Source organism: Hevea brasiliensis, chromosome 13, assembly GCF_030052815.1.
Source record: "Hevea brasiliensis isolate MT/VB/25A 57/8 chromosome 13, ASM3005281v1, whole genome shotgun sequence".
In the NCBI taxonomy this organism is placed as follows: domain Eukaryota; kingdom Viridiplantae; phylum Streptophyta; class Magnoliopsida; order Malpighiales; family Euphorbiaceae; genus Hevea; species Hevea brasiliensis.
In genome coordinates this window covers 83,667,874-83,687,538 of record NC_079505.1, presented here as the reverse complement: position 1 = coordinate 83,687,538, position 19,665 = coordinate 83,667,874, and the positions used below count along the sequence as shown (strand labels likewise).

The following is a 19,665-nucleotide window of genomic DNA, read 5'->3' as shown; positions in this document are numbered from 1 at the left end:
AATATCCTCCTGTAGCCTGGAAAAATATTGAACAGGAGTGAGCGTTCGACTCAGAGAGTAAAATATCAATTTTAACCATAATCTCTATAACTATCTGAAACTAATGCACCCTGTAGAATGAAATGCAACATAAACAACATTTTCACATCATAACATCAAAAAGGTAATTTGGAGCACTCACGCACCCTATAGCATCAATCATAACATATGGGAGCTGATCCCTATCTGACTCTCTTAAATCCAACCGGTGCGTGAAGAACTCAAGCGGGACTTTCGCTTAATAAACCAAATCGAGGGTCCCAATGAAGAACTCAAGCCGTGACTACCCCCCGAAGGATCGGGTCCAAAGAACTCAAGCCGTGACTACCCGTCCTATCCATAGTCCACACCACATCACACGCACGCCAATGCACGCACATTGCTCCAAATTACCACAACAACATCATGGCACTTTAACAGTTATCAATGCATCATAAATCGTGCCTAGAGTTTAACTACATAAATATATGCATATAAGTGATGCATGGGCAGGCTGAACATATAATAATATCGAAATTACAATTAAAATTAATATTTTACTCACATAATTGACGACAATCACTGTGGTGGCTGGGCGGAGGAAGAAGGCTGTCCCGGCTCACCTGACAATTTTATTACAATCATTTAATAAATTTGACTCAATACAAACAAAGAAAAAGACCAATACGTCCTAAGTCGTAAGAAAATCGTGAGTCTCCCCTATACCTAGGACCTACCCAACCTGCAAAATGGCTCAAAACACACTTCTATATTTACAATCCATATATCCACAGCTCAATCATATCACACAGCCCCTCCTGGGCCCATCAAATCAATCATCCATCACAGTATGTAATATTTCAATTTAGTCCTTATAATTGACCATTTTTGCAAAAACTGCCCAAATAAGCTCTAAAAATTCTAAAACTTTGCCCCGCGGTCCTTAGCAATATTACTAATCGATTGCAAAAAGAATCATAATTTTCTAAGCTACCACGAATATTTTATGAATTTTTAATCCTATTTAAGCACTAGAAAATTACGAAAAAGTAAGGTTCGGGTTTACCTTTGCCAATTCCGACTTCGAGAACGCGCTCGGGACGTCTGACAATGAGGGGCTAGCCAAAACCTCGGTGCAATTCGGAGACTTTTCCAGAACGGTGCATTCGCCGAATTTCGCATCGGCCAATCGTCGAATTTCCGCGAATCGAGGATACCTACACGAAGCCCATAACACGGGGGTTAGTACATAAATTTTTCAGAATTTTCTAAGCTCATTAAATTAAAAATTTTGGGGTTTTACATTCTTCCCCCCTTACAGAAAATTCGTCCTCGAATTTTACACAAGGCAGAATAAAGCACATGATTATACATTGAACAGATAAGGGTACTTGCTACGCATGTCCCGTTCTGACTCCCAGGTGCACTCTTCCACTGACTGACTCCTCCACAAAACCTTAACCATAGGGATCTGTTTGGATCTCAACTGCCTCACTTGGTAGTCCACTATGGCTACAGGCTGCTCCTCAAATGTCAAGTTCTCTTTTAGCTCTATCACATCCGGCTGTAGTACATGAGAAGGATCTGGAATGTATTTCCTGAGCATGGAGATGTGAAACACGGGATGAACGTGAGAAAGGTTGGGTGGTAGCTCCCACCGGTAGGCAAGCGCTCCAACTCTATCGGTAACCTCAAAAGGTCCGATATACCGAGGTGCCAACTTGCCCTTCTTTCCAAATCTCATGACTCCTTCATTGGAGAAACCTTCAGAATACATAGTCGCCATGCAAACTCCACATCCCTCCGTGCAGGGTCCGCATAACTCTTACGCCTCTTGAAATCTGTCTTGATCGTTCCTCGATTAAAGGAACTACCTCTGAAGTATACTGCACTAGGTCTACATAATGCACCTTCGCTTCCCCCATTTCTATCCAACACAGAGGAGACCTACACTTTCTTCCATATAATGCCTCATAGGGTGCCATCCCTATGCTGGAGTGGTAACTGTTGTTGTAGGCAAACTCCACCAAAGCTAGCTGCTCATCTCAATGACCTCCAAAATCCAAGACACTCATGCGAAGCATGTCTTTCAGTGTTTGGATTGTCCTTTGACCGTTTGTCAATGTCTACGAGGGTGGAAGGCCGCATCAAGTTCAATCGTGTACCAAGTGCCTCTGCAACTTTCTCCAAAACCGAAGTGAATCGGGCCCTCGCCGATATTATGGAAGCCGAACTCCATGCAATCCGACTATTTCTCGAATGTAGAGCGGCGCATTGTGCTACGTAATATGTAGTCTTCACAGGTAAGAAGTGAGCTGATTTGGTCAAGCGGTCTACAATTACCCATATCGAATCATATCCTCGCGTGGTACGAGGCAACTCAGTCACAAAATCCATAGTGATCATTTCCCACTTCCATTCTGGGATAGGGAGCTCTTGCAGTTTCCCTGATGGTCTTTGATGTTCAAACTTCACCTTCTGACAAGTCAAGCACTTGGGCACAAAGTCTGCTATATCTCTCTTCATGCCATTCCACCAATAGCTATCTTTCACATCATGGTACATCTTGGTGGAACACAGGTGAATCTTGATGATGTATAGTGTGCCTCTTGCATGATTTCGTTTTTGAGATTGTCTACATCGGGCACACATATCCTCGAACCATGCACTAGGGCGCCATCATTGGCAAATCCAAACTCACCACCTTCACCTTGCTGTACTCTTTCTATAATCTTCATCAATTGTTGGTCTCTGTGCTGGAAAACTCTAACTCTGTCCCTCAAGTCTGGCCTCACTGAAAAATGAGCCAGCAATACCCCCTCATCAGAAAGATCTAGGATTAAACCTTGATCCATCAACTTATGTACCTCCTGAATCAACGGTCTCTTCTCTGCTGAAATGTGCGCCAAACTGCCAGAAGATTTTCTGCTCAAAGCATCTGCTACTACATTGGCCTTCCCAGGGTGGTACTGGATGGTGCAATCATAGTCTTTCAGAAGCTCCATCCATCTCCTCTGTCTCAAGTTTAAATCCCTCTGTTGGAAGATGTACTTCAAACTCTTATGGTCGGTGTATATCTCGCACACTTCATCGTACAGGTAGTGTCTCTAGATTTTTAGTGCAAAGATTACAGCCGCCATTTCCAAATCATGGGTGGGGTAGTTCTGCTCATGCCTCTTCAGCTGTCTTGAAGCATAAGCCACTACTTTTCCATTCTGCATCAAAACACACCCTAGGCCAACTCTGGAGGCGTCACAATACACGGTGTATCCTTCACCGCTCATAGGTAGTGTCAACACAGGGGCGGTGGTTAGACACTCCTTAAGTGTCTGGAAACTCTTTTCACAGTCATCTGTCCAAATGAATGGAACATTCTTCCGGGTTAACTTAGTTAGGGGAGCCGCTATCCTGGAGAAATCTTGCACAAAACGCCTATAGTAGCCAGCTAGACCCAGAAAACTTCGCACCTCGGTGGATCGTTGTAGGCCTAAGCCAATCGATTCTGACTTCAATTTTCTTGGGATCCACTTGAATGCCGTCACTAGAAACCACGTGTCCCAAGAATGAGATGCTTTCTAGCCAAAATTCACATTTTGAAAATTTGGCATATAGCTGGTGCTCCCTCAACGTCTGCAACACCATCCTCAAGTGCCACACGTGTTCTTCCTCGGTCTGAGAGTATACCAAAATGTCATCTATGAATACGATGATAAAACGGTCCAAAAACGGCTTGAACACCCTATTCATCAAGTCCATGAAGGCTGCTGGTGCATTAGTGAGTCCAAAAGACATCACCAAGAACTCATAATGACCATATCTTGTCCTGAAAGCCGTTTTGGACACGTCCTCATTCCTGATTCTCAATTGATGGTAGCCTGATCGCAGGTCTATCTTGGAAAGAATCTAGCTCCTTGGAGCTGATCAAACAAATCATCGATCCGAGGAAGTGGATACTTGTTCTTCACAGTCACCTCGTTCAGCTGTCTGTAGTCGATACACAACCTCAATGACCCATCCTTCTTTCTCACAAATAGAACAGGAGCGCCCCAAGGTGAAGTGCTCGGAGGTATAAAACCCTTGTCCAAAAGCTCCTGTAGTTGCTCCTTCAGCTCTTTCAATTCTGCTGGTGCCATTCGGTAAGGTGGCATAGATATGGGATTTGTACCCGGCACAACATCAATGCAAAACTCTATTTCCCTTCCTGGTGGCAACCCTGGAAGCTCCTCTGGGAAGACATCCATAAATTCTCTGACAACAGGAACATTTTCCATGCTGACACCTTCTACAGATGTATCTCTCACCAATGCCAAATACCCTTGGCATCCACGCCTCAACATTTTTCTAGCACTAATTGCTGACACCAAATTATATGGAGCCACGCTCCTGTCACCATCAAAGCTAAACTTTTCCACACCAGGTATGTGGAAATACACCTTCTTGTTCCTGCAGTCTAAAGTGGCATAATGAGTTGCCAACTAATCCATCCCCAAGATTACATCGAAATCCATTACTGGTAGAGGAACCAAGTCTGCTGGGAGGATCTTTCCATCCACTACTACTGGGCTACCCGAAAAAATCATATCTACATCTATGTTGTCGCTAAGTGGGGTAGCTACAGACAAAGGCACTCTAAAGTTGTAGGGTTTCTACCCAACCTCATGGCAAACACAGGGGAGACAAATGAGTGCGTAGCACCCGGATCTATCAAAACACGAGCCTCATAAGAACGGAAGAATAGGAAGAATACAAGCGCATTTAAAGCTTGAGCATCCTGGTGGGTCGGGTGAAAACCCGAGCTTGACCTACCCTACGAGTGGCGAACCACGATCATCGACTTCTACCTCTGACCGCCTCCAAATCCACGTCCCCCTTGTCCTCGGCCTGGTATCGATCACTGCCATGTTGGAAGCACCCGGATACAATGGCGAGGAACATTTGCAGCAGAACCACGTGACCCCATCTGGCTCATCAACATGGGGCATTCCCTAGCAAAGTGACTGGTTGGCCACACAGAAACATACTCTGATCCCATCAAACAAGGTCTGAATGTCCTCTTCACACTGTGCACAAGGTGCCAAGGAGGATCTAAACTGGACCAGGCTGTTGTACCTGAATCGTGACCACTGCTTTGGATCCGTACCACAGTGCAGATCCTCGAGGTTTGTGTCTAAAACCACTCTTCTTGTTTCTGCTTTTCCTCTGTAATTACTCGCCACCATGTCAGGAGTACCCATGGAAGGGACACGAGAACCCTGCTCTGTTTTTCTTTGCTCTTCCGCTGTCATCCGCAGCATAGGTAATCTCAATCTGTCTGGCTCGATCAACCACCACATCAAAAGACTGATTAGACATCATGGCCAGGTTCGCATACCTCTTGTCAAGCCCCTTTAAGAATCTCTTCACCTTCATAGTTTCTGTAGCTACTGCTGTAGGGGCATATCTGCTCAATTCCAAAAATTCTGTAGCATATTCATCTACAGACTTACCATTCTGTCTTAAGGCCTCAAAGGCCCACTGCTTCTGATCTCTGAAGCTTTCTGGCACAAACCGATTGATAAAAAGTTCCACAAAGCCCATGTCAAACCCTCCATCCGGGGTAACACGTAGTCATTCATCCTTTGTCTAGGCATAGGCCCCATGACATGCTGCATACACTCTATCAGTCTTCTATCGATTGCAATTACATTTCCTGCCTATCTGCAGGAATCCAAAAACCGATATGCATCGTCTGACACATCATAAGTACCAGGCACCAACCTCTTAAAATTGATGATCTGTTTGTAAGGTTCTTCTTTTGGTGCGGTGGACTGCTGCTGCTGTGGAGGGTGGATCATATACTGCGCCATCATGTCGATGGTTCTTTGTAACCCAGCTAGAGTAGCTGCCATGGGGTCCATGGGACCCTGTGCCATAAGGCCCGATCTGTCTGGGGTGGCTGCTCCTCTACTTGAGCGGCTCTAGGCCTCCTACCCCGCCTCCTGGCGGGCGCCTCATCTGTCTGACACCTCGTCGGGCACATCCAGTTACAGTGCGATGGCGGCTCTCACCTTCTACGCATTTTCCTGAAATTCAGCAGCATTAGCCCACAAAAATTCAAAACTGCTCATTACACAGCTCTATAGACTCATATTTATACATAATATATGGAGCATAAACTAGAAGCAAAGATGACAATGCAAGACGAATGTGAACCCTATTTTCCGCATGTGACTCCTAGTAGACTCTTTCCAACATTTTAGATGAACATTCCCTAAGAATCTGGAGCCTAAGCTCTGATGCCACATTTGTCACGACCCAACCTATGGGCTGGCCAGCACTAGGACACAGGCGACCTAAAGCCCCGAGGCCCGTAGTAAGCCTTAACTATTCATTTACCCAACTCTAAGGCCCATTTGGGCCCAATATCAAGAAAACAAGCGGACAGTCAGCCATAAAATGGACTTTCCAACGGGGAGTTTTCGACTCACCCGACCTGTAAACATAATAAATACTCAATTGGGGATCTCAGCTCACCCTCCACATACTCATATCCTCATAAAAATAAATGGGAGCTCAGCTCCCTTATCCAATCCATCAAACATGCATATCATTATACGTTTACAGGTCCAATATGATAATAATATTACAGACCATAATCAAATAAATACTTCTAACACATGCGGAAATTCTAGGAGTAAATAAAATTACACAAATATTGATAAACAACCTGCGAGGAAAGGAAGCAGGTTAACCTCAAAAATATCCTCCTGTAGCCTGGAAAAATATTGAACAGGAGTGAGCGTTTGACTCAGAGAGTAAAATATCAATTTTAACCATAATCTCTATAACTATCTGAAACTAATGCACCCTGTAGAATGAAATGCAACATAAACAACATTTTCACATCATAACATCAAAAAGGTAATTTGGAGCACTCACGCACCCTATAGCATCAATCATAACATATGGGAGCTGATCCCCTATACAGCTCTCTTAAATCCAACCTGGTGCCAGCGAAGAACTCAAGCCGGACTTTCGCTTAATAAACCAAATCGAGGTCGATGAAGAACTCAAGCGTGACTACCCCTCGAAGGATCGGGTCCCGAAGAACTCAAGCGTGACTACCCGTCCTATCCATAGTCCACACCACATCACACGCGCGCCAACGCCGCGCTGCTGCTCCAAATTACCACAACAACATCATGGCACTTTAACAGTTATCAATGCATCATAAATCGTGCCTAGAGTTTAACTACATAAATATATGCATATAAGTGATGCATGGGCAGGCTGAACATATAATAATATCGAAATTACAATTAAAATTAATATTTGACTCATAGACTTGACGATAATCACTGTGGCGGCTGGGCGGAGGAAGAAGGCTGTCCCGGCTCACCTGACAATTTTATTACAATCATTTAATAAATTTGACTCAATACAAACAAAGAAAAAGACTAATACGTCCTAAGTCATGCCGAAAATCCGGCAGAGTCTCCCCTATACCTAAGACCTACCCAACCTGCAAAATGGCTCAAAACACACTTCTATATTTACAATCCATATATCCACAGCTCAATCATATCACACAGCCCCTCCTGGGTCCATCAAATCAATCATCCATCACAGTATATAATATTTCAATTTAGTCCTTATAATTGACCATTTTTGCAAAAATTGCCCAAATAAGCTCTAAAAATTCTAAAACTTTGCCCCGCGGTCCTTAGCAATATTACTAATCTATTGCAAAAAGAATCATAATTTTCTAAGCTACCACGAATATTTTATGGATTTTTAATCCTATTTAAGCACTAGAAAATTACGAAAAAGCAAGGTTCGGGTTTACCTTTGCCAATTCCGACTTCGGGAACGCGCTCGGGACGTCTGACAATGGGGGATTAGCCAAAACCTCGGTGCAATTCGGAGACTTTTCCGTGCAGTGCATGCGGCGAATTTATAAACCGGTCAACTGTCGAATTTCCGCGAATCGAGGATACCTACACGAAGCCCATAACACGGGGGTTAGTACATAAATTTTTCAGAATTTTCTAAGCTCATTAAATTTAAAATTTTGGGGTTTTACAAAAATTGAGAGTTTAATTGAAAATCAACCCGATTTAGTTGATTAAATAAAAAAACTAATTCATTTAAATTTATTAAATCAATCCAAATTTTATCTTCAAATTTAAATAAATAAAACAAATTTTCATGAAAAGTTTAACTTTTTAACTTAAAATAAATTCAGTTTAAACAGGTGACATTTTTTGCCAAATGGTATATGCATCAGTAGATGTTAATGATAACTATACTAAGAAAATGGCAAATTGCAAAATTTTAAGTAATTTTCTTAAACATGTGGCATGAATTTATGAGTTTATTTCTTTGCTTTAACTTTAATATAAAGATGCTTGCAGCTTGTAAATTGACCTAATTTTTTTTATAGGATTTAATGGATAATTCAATCTATATCCACAACTCAATATGAATAGATCTAAACATATTTTTTTTGCAAGTGCAACCAACGAAACCTTTTGATTTTGATGTGGTAGGGAAAAAAATTGTCTTAGTTGCTTCATAAATCCCAAACTTCAATTCTTTTTTTTTTAAATATATTTTTATTAATAAATCAAAAAAACCAAACACACGAGAGATCAATATAACACAAGTCCATAGACCTTCCTCTTACACCCATCCTAGAATTTGCGGTGTTGGATGAAAAAACCTGATACTAAAATTTTCTTTTTGTTATGTCTTATTGAGTTCATTTATTTTTAGCATGAAATTAAGAATATTAATTCTTATTTTAGTGATTGTAATTTTTATATTCAATTACAGATTTTTTTTTATAGCTAAAACTATTATCTTTATAATTCCGTTTATAATTTGAGTAATTGAATTATGATATTTAATTATAAATAATTTTTGTGAATTGAAATAAACAGCTGTAGATGATATAAATTGTTTTAATCATGAATAATATTATATTAATTATTTAATTAATATGGTTATAAATGATAATTTATAAACTTTTATCGACCGTAGTAAGATTCAAATAAGATTCTCTTGTGGGCCGTAATGGGAGATGCAATATCTTTTACACCAATCTCCGACTCCAACTGCAAGTGGATCTGAAAATTATTTTACTTAGACCTGAGCCCGACACAACTTGAAGGTTGCACCCCTGTAGCTCGATGGTTCTAATAGGACTTACATGTAAAATAGATTTACTCTTTCTCAATAGGATAGTGACTAATCATTTCTTTTCCAAAATATAAGTACCTGAAAATCCTGAATATGGTTAAAGTTGTCAAAATATTGTTTAAAATGTGCTAAAAGTAAAGCCACATTAACCAATTCCAATGTTCTGTGTTGTTATTTTTGACAAAAAGTACATTCCTTAATTGCTTGAGAACAATGTTTGCTAGACGTTCCAGATATGGGTCCATCCTGTTTTTGGAAGGAATCAATCTTTGTAACCTTTTCATCCAGCATAAAATAAGAATTTCAAGCTCACATCGAAAGCAGGATACTCAGCCCTGATCTCCAAGGTATTTACCAGGTTCTGTCCCCAACCCTTCCTCTTACTTGTACTTGTGCACATGCTGTTTGGTTATCAGAATCTCGTGCCGGAAGAGCATGAGATCTAGTTCAGATCTAGCAAACCTAATTTCATCTATTGCTCATTTTATTGATCACTAGATTTTAATTTTCTTTCATCAAAATCACTTAATTTTAAATTTAATTCTTTTTTTTTTACAAAAACATATTAATTATCACATTTATATAATAGAGAAATTCCAGTTTCTGTATTTTAGTTCATTAAGAGGCGTAAAATTTTCAAAATTAATTGATAATTTCAAAAAATATATTTATACATAATTATTTAATATTATTTTATTAGAGTTTAAAAATTAAATTATTATATATTGTGAGGTTATATGAGTTTAATAATGACTTCAAGTGTTTGATCATTCTATCTAATATATTCAATATAAATAAAATTATTTATAAAATCATTTAATTTATAATAAAAAAAATTTTAGATAATAGTTACAATTTAATTAATATTAGAAAAATTAAAAATCATAATTATAAATTATATAAATTAATATTATACATCAAAAATTAAATTAGTCACCTCATAATGTAAATACAAGATACAATATCCAATCAAGATTTTCTCTTAAATCTATCAAATGATATTTTAGTAATTAAGGCATTAGAAAAAAAATAATCAATAATTTATACAAATATCAATAAAGTAATCTTCATCTTATAAGAATTTATTTATATACATTTTATTGATATTTATAATTTATTTTTTATATTTATTCTTTGTATTTATTTTATTTATATTTTCATAATTTTCTTACAAGCTATTTTTAAAGCATTTTAAGTAAATTAAGTATAAATATATAAGAAATCCTATATAGTCATATCTTTATTCAATTAAATAATATGTCAATAGTTATTATACTTGTACAATTTTGGTAAAAACTTAGTAATTTAATAAAATTAAGAGTATTGAGGCGAATGAGTGGGTCGAGACAATAGTCCATTAAGTGTGAAATGAACTTATTGGACTTAAATCTTATTTGTGCTTAAATTAATAATTGTTAAAATGGTTAAAACCAACAAATTAATTAGTTAGTTAGGCACCCTTATAATCCCTTTCAAACTTATTATAATATTTAGATGTGAGAATTATCAATCATGACTAATTTTTGCATACTTATCCACATATTTGGTTTGATTAAAGACAAATTGTTCACATCATAGTATTTGCAAAAAAATTTTTTTGTCTATATCTGATTTATCATAAATTCAAAATATAAGTATGAATTTACTTATATTTTAGGTCTACAATGAATTGGATCTAAATAAAAATTTTTCTATTTGCAATTGAAGCTAAAGTTGGCCTCAAGAGAGCAAGAGAAATAAGCGTGAGATAGCAGATTAACGTTGTTGATATTGAGAAAGAGTTAGCATTCAAACTCGAAGAAAAATTGGTTCAGGCTTATTCAGCTCAGTCCTGCATATTTAGAGTTCCTGATGTATTTCGAAGTCACAATGAATATCTTTACGACCCAAATTTGGCTTCAGTTGGTCCAAATCATCGACATCTAGAGAAGTTAAAACCCATGGAAAAAAAATAAAATAAAATTTGGTACTTGGATTGTTTGATTGCTCGAGCACCAACTCCCGAGACGAGTTTGGAATGTTTCATCAAATCCATTTAAGGCTAAAGTGGAACACTGCTTGGAATGTTATGCTGAACAAGTGACGATGAAAATGGATGAATTTGTGCAATGATGGTGATTGATAGTTGCTTCGTTTTAGAGCTTTTTCGCAGGTGGTCTAATATGGTGCCTGAAATTGCAGATGACCTCTTATTTTAAATGTCTTGAATGCCAAAGGCTTTGGTGCTTGACTTAATCTTACTTGAGAATTAGCTGCAATGGATTGTCTGGAATCCTTGTTCAACCTCACCGAGACCAACCAGGATAAAGGAAGATCCCTTCCTCAGCTTGTTCACAGGCGCTTGTTCAGGATACTCTTAAGTCTGAGCCAATAACTGTGGATTCCAAGCTACAAAACAAACTCTTGCTTGACTTGCAACGAAATATCATCATTTCCGGTAGCGAAGAATGGAATTAAGGGCGTTTTACATCAACGCCTTGCGTGACAGGGCTTTTGCAAGCAGGAGTCGATTCTCAGAAGAGATAATTAAGGAAGACACTTGATGAAGATACAATTCAAAAAAGGAGTTCTAATCATCCCACCAATAGTAATTGTAGATAATGCTGAATCAATCCCCCGCAACCTCAATGCATATGAGCAATCTGATTGTAATCTGAAAGACAAATTCACAGCATATGCCGGATTCTTGGACAATCTTATAAATTCAGGCAAGGATATTGATTATCTCTGCGTCTGTGTTCGTGCTTGCAAATTTTTTATTTCTTATATGCAAATCAAATGAACATCCAAACTCCAAAACAAGAGCTTTTGTATCAGACATGGCACCACCAAAATAAGAATAATCTAATTGTAAACTTTTAATGGCTTGGACAAGAGATAACGAATCAGATTCCATTAGAACCCTCCAGTATCCATGATGGTTGAGCCATGTGTAGGCTACTCTGGCAGACATAGCCTCTGTCATCAATTAATCAAATTGAAAACTGAAAAAAAAAATCTTTAAATTTCTAACTTAATAAAATTGACCGAATAATCAAACTGAATTAATCAAATTAACTCAATTAAAAATTTTCGATTACACTGGAAAAATGCTTATTGCTGCGCCATCACAAAACTGAATGCTTGGTGGAGCACCGATAGATTAATTGTTGAAATTCTTAGGTCCAGGGCCATTGGAGCACAAATGGACTAGCTCCTGCAACAAGGCCTAAACTATATTTTTGGTTTGATTCTCCCATGTGGGAAATGGGTCATCATTTTCATCTGGCACTGCTTAAATGGTTTATTGAGTCTGACACTTGTCAGTGACTAATTAAGCATTGTCGGGTCCAGAGGGTTGAAGCACGAACAGGCCAGTGCAGTGGAATTTTAGATTTGAATGCACATCTTTCAGAGATCGCAAGCAATAAAGAAGGAAGGCCACTGTAATGGTAAGTCAGGGGCATAAGAGGCGGTACACTGAATGCAAAGTTATGCTTATGCACTGTAAAAAAAAAAACAGTGCCAACAGCCGTGTGTATAGATATGCACCAGAAAATCCAGAATATGGTTCAAGTTGACTAATTCACATCTTTCAGAAATCCATAGCTGATCAACAGACAGCTCAGTTCAATTAATGTCGCTCTAATCTAAAGCAGGCTCCTCAGCCCTAACATAACTTAATCAGGTTCTATCTCGACTCTCTCTTACTTTTACTTGCACACATGCTGTTTCGTTATAAGAATATCTGGATAAATTTTGATAATCATATCTGAATTTATATAGTTGTAATATTACAGTTCTTTAACTTAAAAATATAATATAAAATTCTCACAATTTTCAAATTTTACAAAGTAAAACTCCTCTAATATCAAATTACTAATTTTTCAGTTAAACAATGATCAGGACAATTTCAGCACGCGTTTAGTCATTAATTCTTTTTTCTCTCTCAAGCTATGTATAAATTGAATCATTCTACTCTCTGTATATAAAATAATTTTTCACGTGTAAAAAGAATAATTTTACACTTTGCATAAAAGAGAAAAGAGAAATATTGACTAAGCGTTGTACTGAAACTATTCACGTTAGTATCTAACTGAAAAATCAGTAATTGAATGTCAGAAAAATTTTACTGTTTAAAATTTAAAAACTTAAAATTTTATATTATATTTTAAAGTTAAAAAGTTATAGTATTATAAACATATAAATTCAGAGACAATGATTAAAATTTATTCAAGAATATTGTACCGAAAGAATATGGGATCCAGTTCATATTCTACCACAAGTAGGAAACTAATTTCATCTATTGCTCATTTTATTGATCACTCTAATTTAATTTTTTGCATCAAAATCACTTAATTTTAAATTTAGACATCGTTTATTTTATAAAAAATATTTTTCGTAACGAATCACACTTATCCTATATTACTGACCACGTAAAGAATATTTATAGAATATAGTTACAACAATGATTAAATGTCTTATCAACTTATTAGCTTATCAACATATCTAAAAATTACATGGGATAAAATACTCTCATCGTGGAGCACCCTCGATTAAAGAGAAGAGAAAATTAAGTTATTTTTTTTATTTTTTAAATTTTAATAATTTTATTAAAATGTAAATATATATATAATATAAATATATATTATTAATTTAATATTATGACTCAATAAATAAAATATTTTTTATAATAAGTAAATTTTTGCAAAACAAAGGAGCTTTAATTCTTGGTTTAGTAGAACCAACACTATCACATGTGTTAGAAATAATTCTGAAGCGTGGCCAAATAATAGGTATAACTATACCTTAAGTGTTAAAAAATAGAAAAAAAAAAAAAACGTTAACCTTTAGGCTGGCTTTGGACATGACAAGACGAACAAGTTTATCATATATAGTATATTTTTTAAAAAATAATATATTAAATTAAAATAATATTAAAGTCAAATAAAGTTTAAAAATTTTAAAAACTAAAATAACATGAAATTAATATTTTATTTCATTTAGAGACATAAAATTTTTAAAATTAATTAATATTATTATATTAAAGTTTGACAATTAAATAATTTTACATATTGTGAGTTTATATGAATTTAACAATCGATTCAATATGTTGATCCCTGAATTATTTGATAGGGCTAAATTATGTTAAAAATTAATTATTTAATTTTATTTTTAAATTTAATTAAAATATTAATATTTTATAAATTTAAACTCTTTAATTTTTCTACTAAATAACATGTTAATCAACTTGTTTTAACCTTAAATATTTGCATAGTTTAATCTCTATATTTTTAAATATCCACATTATTTAATTTCTATAATTTTAATTATCCATATAATAAGTCTTTCTAATTAAGACTAAAACAAGTTAATTAATTGTTTTTACAGAAATTTAATAAAAGAGTTAAAGTGTTTGATTTTACCAAATATAGCGACATTTTAACTGGATTTAAAAAAGTTAATTTATTTTGACAAAATATAATATTTTAATGATAATTTACTCATAAAATTAAGGGTTTTGACGTCATTTTGAACATTATTTAATGTCCTATCCTGATTATACCAAATACATGACGAGGGTATAATATTATATTTTGCGTACTTTATTAAATCCACATATTTGGTTGGGCTAAAAACAGATTGTTAGCATCAAAGTATTTGCAATTGAAGCTAAAGTTGGCCTCAAGAGAATAAGAGAACTAAGCATGACGCAGCACATTAGCGTTATTGATATTGAGAAAGAGTTAGCATCAAAACTCGAAGAAAAATTGGTTCAGACTTCTCCAATTTCAGCTCAGTCCTGCATATTTAGAGTTCCTGATGTATTTCGAAGTCACAATGAACCTCTTTTCAACCCAAATGTGGTTTCAATTGGTCCATATAATCGACATCTAGAGAAGTTAAAACCCATGACAAAAAAAAATTAAATTATGGTACTTGGATTGTCTGATTGCTCGAGCACCAACTCCTGAGACGAGTTTGGAATGTTTCATCAAATCCATTAAGGCTAATGTGAAACACTGCTTGGAATGTTACGCCGAACAAGTGACGATGAAAATGGAAGAATTTGTGGAAATGACGGTGATTGATGGTTGCTTCGTTTTAGAGTTTTTTCGCAGGTGGGCTTATATGGTGCCTGCAAGTGCTGATGACCCTTTATTTAAAATTTCGTGGATGCGAAAGTTTTTGGTGCTTGACTTGCTCTTGCTTGAGAATCACCTTCCATGGTTTTGTCCTGGATTGCTTGTTCAACCTCACCGAGACCGACCAGAATAAAGGAAGATGCTTCCTTCCTCAGCTTGCTCACAAGTGCTTGTTCTGGGATACTTAAGGTCTGAGCAAATAACTGTGGATTCCAAGCTGCAAAACAAACACTTGCTTGACTTGCAACGAAATATCATCACTTCCGGCAGCGAAGAGCCGATGCAAGGCTTTCCTTCAACGCCTTGCGTGACTGAGCTTTTGCAAGCATGAGTTGATTTTGAGATGGGACAAGGGAAAGACTTGATGAATATACAGTTCAAAAATGGAGTTCTAATCATCCCACCAATAGTAATTGTAGATAATGTTGAATCACTCTTCCGCAACCTCATTGCATATCAGCAATCTGATAGTAGTCTGAAAGATAAATTCACAGCATATGCTGGATTTTTGGATAATCTTATAAATTTGGGCAAAGATATTGAATATCTCTGAAAAAAGAATAATAACGTGTTTCCTGGACCCGGACGATGTGTCACGGTTTTTCAGAAGGCTTTATAATGATGCTCATGTAACCTATTCAGCCTATGTAAGACTTTCGCAAGAAATCAATGACTATTGTGCATCTCCTTGGCCTCGATGGCGAGCGACATTGTCCAGAGATTACTTCAGCAATCCATGGTCTATCATTTCACTTATTGCAGGTATTATAATTTTGGTTCTCACCTTCTTACAGAGCGTCTATTCTATGCTCTAACACTTGTGTTTGTAATCTTATTTCTCATCTTTATCCACATTTTCCTTGTTTTGATAAAATGATAGTAGAATGAGATTCTGTGCCTATGTGTTTGTGCTTGCAATTTTTAATTTCTAATATGTAAATCAAATGATCATTTGTTACAATGTACAGAAAAGTTCCTTGTTGGCATTCATTTAGGCAATGCAACTATCCGGTGATATTCCACTTCCTTCTCCCTGCTCCTCGCCCTTTTGGGGGAAAATTGCAAAGTTTCTGTTTGGTTGATCAGAAAATGAGATAAAAGGCTAGAAAAATAAAGATGAAGCTTTTGCAATTTGTTTGTATAATATATTCTTTTTGTTAAAATTTTAATTAAAATTTGAGACTTTTCACGAGACATAGTACTGGCAACAAAGTAAAGATTTCAATTTCATACATCAATATTTGAGACTCTGAAATTTCCTTAAAATTTTGCTGTTTCGATACAAACAATACAGGTTAATTAAATATGCAGCATAGGTAATATAACCTAATCAACAATGCTTTGCTTAATTAAATTTCTCTTCACCTCTGAAACCTTTCACAGCATTAATTTTTAGCTGGATTTCAAATCTTGCAATCAAAATATGATTCCAGTCACTGTTTCCATCACATCCAGAGAGACCATTAAACCATCATCTCCAACTCCTCAAAATCTGAAATGCTTCAAGCTTTCCCTCCTTGACCAGCTAGCTCCTGCTGCTTATGTCCCTATGATCTTGTACTATGCTCCAACTGCTGATTCCAACCTCAAAAATCAAGAAAATATTGATCTGCTTAAGAAATCTTTATCACAAACCTTGACACTATTCTATCCGCTAGCAGGAAGGGTAAAAGAAAATCTATTCATTGAGTGTAACGATGGAGGAGTTGATTTCATTGAAGCCAGAGTCAACTGTACTCTTTTGGATATTCTCCGGCGACCTGAAGCAGATGATTTGGATCGATTTCTACCTCAGGAATATCATGTCCCTGAGCTGTCCTCATCCCTGGAATCCCAAATGGCTTTTCAAGTAAATATTTTTAGCTGCGGAGGAATGGCGATTGGCACTAGTATATCTCACAAGCTTGTTGATGGCATCACATTTACTTCCTTCATCAACTTGTGGGCTTCAATGGCTAGAGGTTCCGATAAATATTTGTCGCCCATTTTTTTTGGATCCCATCTCTTCCCTCCAAAAGATTTATCTGGGTTACTGCAGGTGCTTGACATACCCAAGTCAAAAAACATTACTAAAAGATTTGTCTTCGATCTCTCGAAGATTGCTTCCCTGAGAGAAAGAGTGTTTGGCCATTCAAGCGCTAATAATCTCCCCAGTCGTGTTGAAATAGTGTCTGCATTAATCTGGAAATATGCTGTAGATGCCTCAAGAGCAAACTCATCAGGATCCAGTAAAAGTCCATCTTTTCTGACACAGACTGTAAATTTACGTCCTAGGATGGATCCACCTTTGCCAGAACATACTGCCGGAAATCTTCTTTGGCTGGCAATTGCAGCAGGGCCAAGTGATAGCAGGGAGATGGAGATACATGGGTTGGTGTACCAGGTGCGAAATGCTATGAAGAAATTTGATAGCGACTATGTGAGGAAAATGAAGGGTGAAAATGGGTTTTTGGTGTTAGGGGAGACTCTTAAACAAATAGGAGAACTTGTTTCCAAAGATGTGAACATATACAGGTTTACTAGTCTCAGAAAATTCCAGCTATATGAAGCTGATTTTGGTTGGGGAAAGCCTGCTTGGGTGAGCAGTGCAGGATTGACATTCAAGAATGTAGTTGTCTTGATTGAAAATAGAATCGGCGACAGAGTTGATGCTTGGGTAACTTTAGAAGAACAAGAAATGGAAATTTTCCAGCGCAACCAGGAGCTTCTTTCATTTGATTCCCCTTCTCAAAGTGATTCCTTTCTGCAGCTTAATTCTCATCTTTAGGTGATTAAAATGTATGCAGGTTTTCTTTTTGTGCTCTCCTTTGCCATTTTTATGGGTTAATAAGATTGCTGATATATACATACGGTAATAGTTGTATGTATTCCAATGGAGGGTTCCCTCCTTACTAACTTCTATAGGGAGGGACAATTTGATTGGTTGGCTATACAAGGTTCTCTCTTATTAGAAATAAAAAGTCTCATTCCAGCTCCATTAGAATTGAAAAATATCTCTAAATTAAATTCTAACTTTCAGATAAAAACTCTCCAACTCCAACTCCAACTCCATTAGAACTATAATATAATATCCCTTAACTAAAATTTTCCATCTTGAAGGCTAAACTACCAATGTATGGCATCACTTTTAGTAATTTAACATCTATCTTCATAAGTTGACCGTTCTTTTTGAAAAAAAAAAAAATAATAAAATGGGACAATTTGGACCAGAATTCCAATCCCATCCATTACGTTCCTTCTCCCTGATTCTCTTTGTTAGCCGATGTGGGAAATGGCTTATTTTCTTATTCTGGCACTACCCACAGGGTTTATTTGAGTCTGACACTTCTCAATGGCTCAGCATTCTCTGGCCCAGAAGGTTGGAGCACAAACACGCCAGTGCAATTGGATTTTAGATTTGAGCTTCCATCATCAAAATGTCTTTAACCATTTTAATTTGGTTGCCTTAGATTTACATTTACATTAATATAGCCCTCAATTCTCTCTTTGCTAGCAGATGTAGGAGTCCTCAGTCACATTCAACAGTAATTTCGGATCACTCAAAACGCCCAACACAAGCTGCGGTAGGATGGAGGCTGACAGGCCACTTTTTCAGGCTCGTTTCTTAGTAGGCTTTCCATAGTCGATAAGCATGAGCTGAGAACAAATTTCAGGAATGATGTATGTTATTGAAAGTTTAGACATAAAATATGAAGGATTTTTCTACCCTACATCTTGTCTATCAAGATGAGGATGTATGTAATATATGGGATATATGTGAATCTCAACATAAATTTTGTATTTTGATCGATGGTGAACCAGGTTAAGCCAATAAATTTTCAGACATGGATACAAAGTCTGAGCCTGTTCCTTTGGTTTAGGAAACTACAACCCCTTCTACATAAGTGGAGAAGTGCGGGATGGATGGTTTTCATGCTTCATTTCGATTTTTGATTCCCTTTTCTCATCTTTCCTTGTTGTGATTGAATTGCCTTGTATCTATCCACTCTCAAACAAAATTTCCTTTTCAATTTCAAGAGCTCCTTTGGATTCGTCTCCTTTCAAATGTAAGCTGTTGTTGTTAATGAGTAAAATCAGCCCTTTTTGCACATTACTGCCAAATTAGTTTTCAGTATTTGCGTGCTACAAGAGTAGCAGTATCCTTAAAATCAAACAGAACCTAGCTGATTTAGCCTTTCATTATCCAAGAAAGATAAATAAGAAGGTTAGCTAAGCATCTCTAGGATGATAACATTGTCAAATATTGTTGATGAAATCATTACAAGGCTGACAATTCTGCTGCATGAAAAGTGACGTTACATTTAGCTGGAAGTGATGTACACATTTTGACCTAGATCATATC

The 19,665-nt window shown here is 36.7% G+C and overlaps 1 protein-coding gene across 1 annotated transcript; it reads left to right on the top strand.

The window, feature by feature from the left end:
- Window positions 1–16,746: 16,746 nt before the first annotated feature.
- Window positions 16,747–18,090, top strand: LOC110634032 (stemmadenine O-acetyltransferase-like). Its single transcript, XM_021782915.2, has one exon. It carries the CDS (start codon window positions 16,747–16,749, stop codon window positions 18,088–18,090), a length of 1,344 nt encoding a protein of 447 aa, XP_021638607.2.
- Window positions 18,091–19,665: the final 1,575 nt, after the last annotated feature.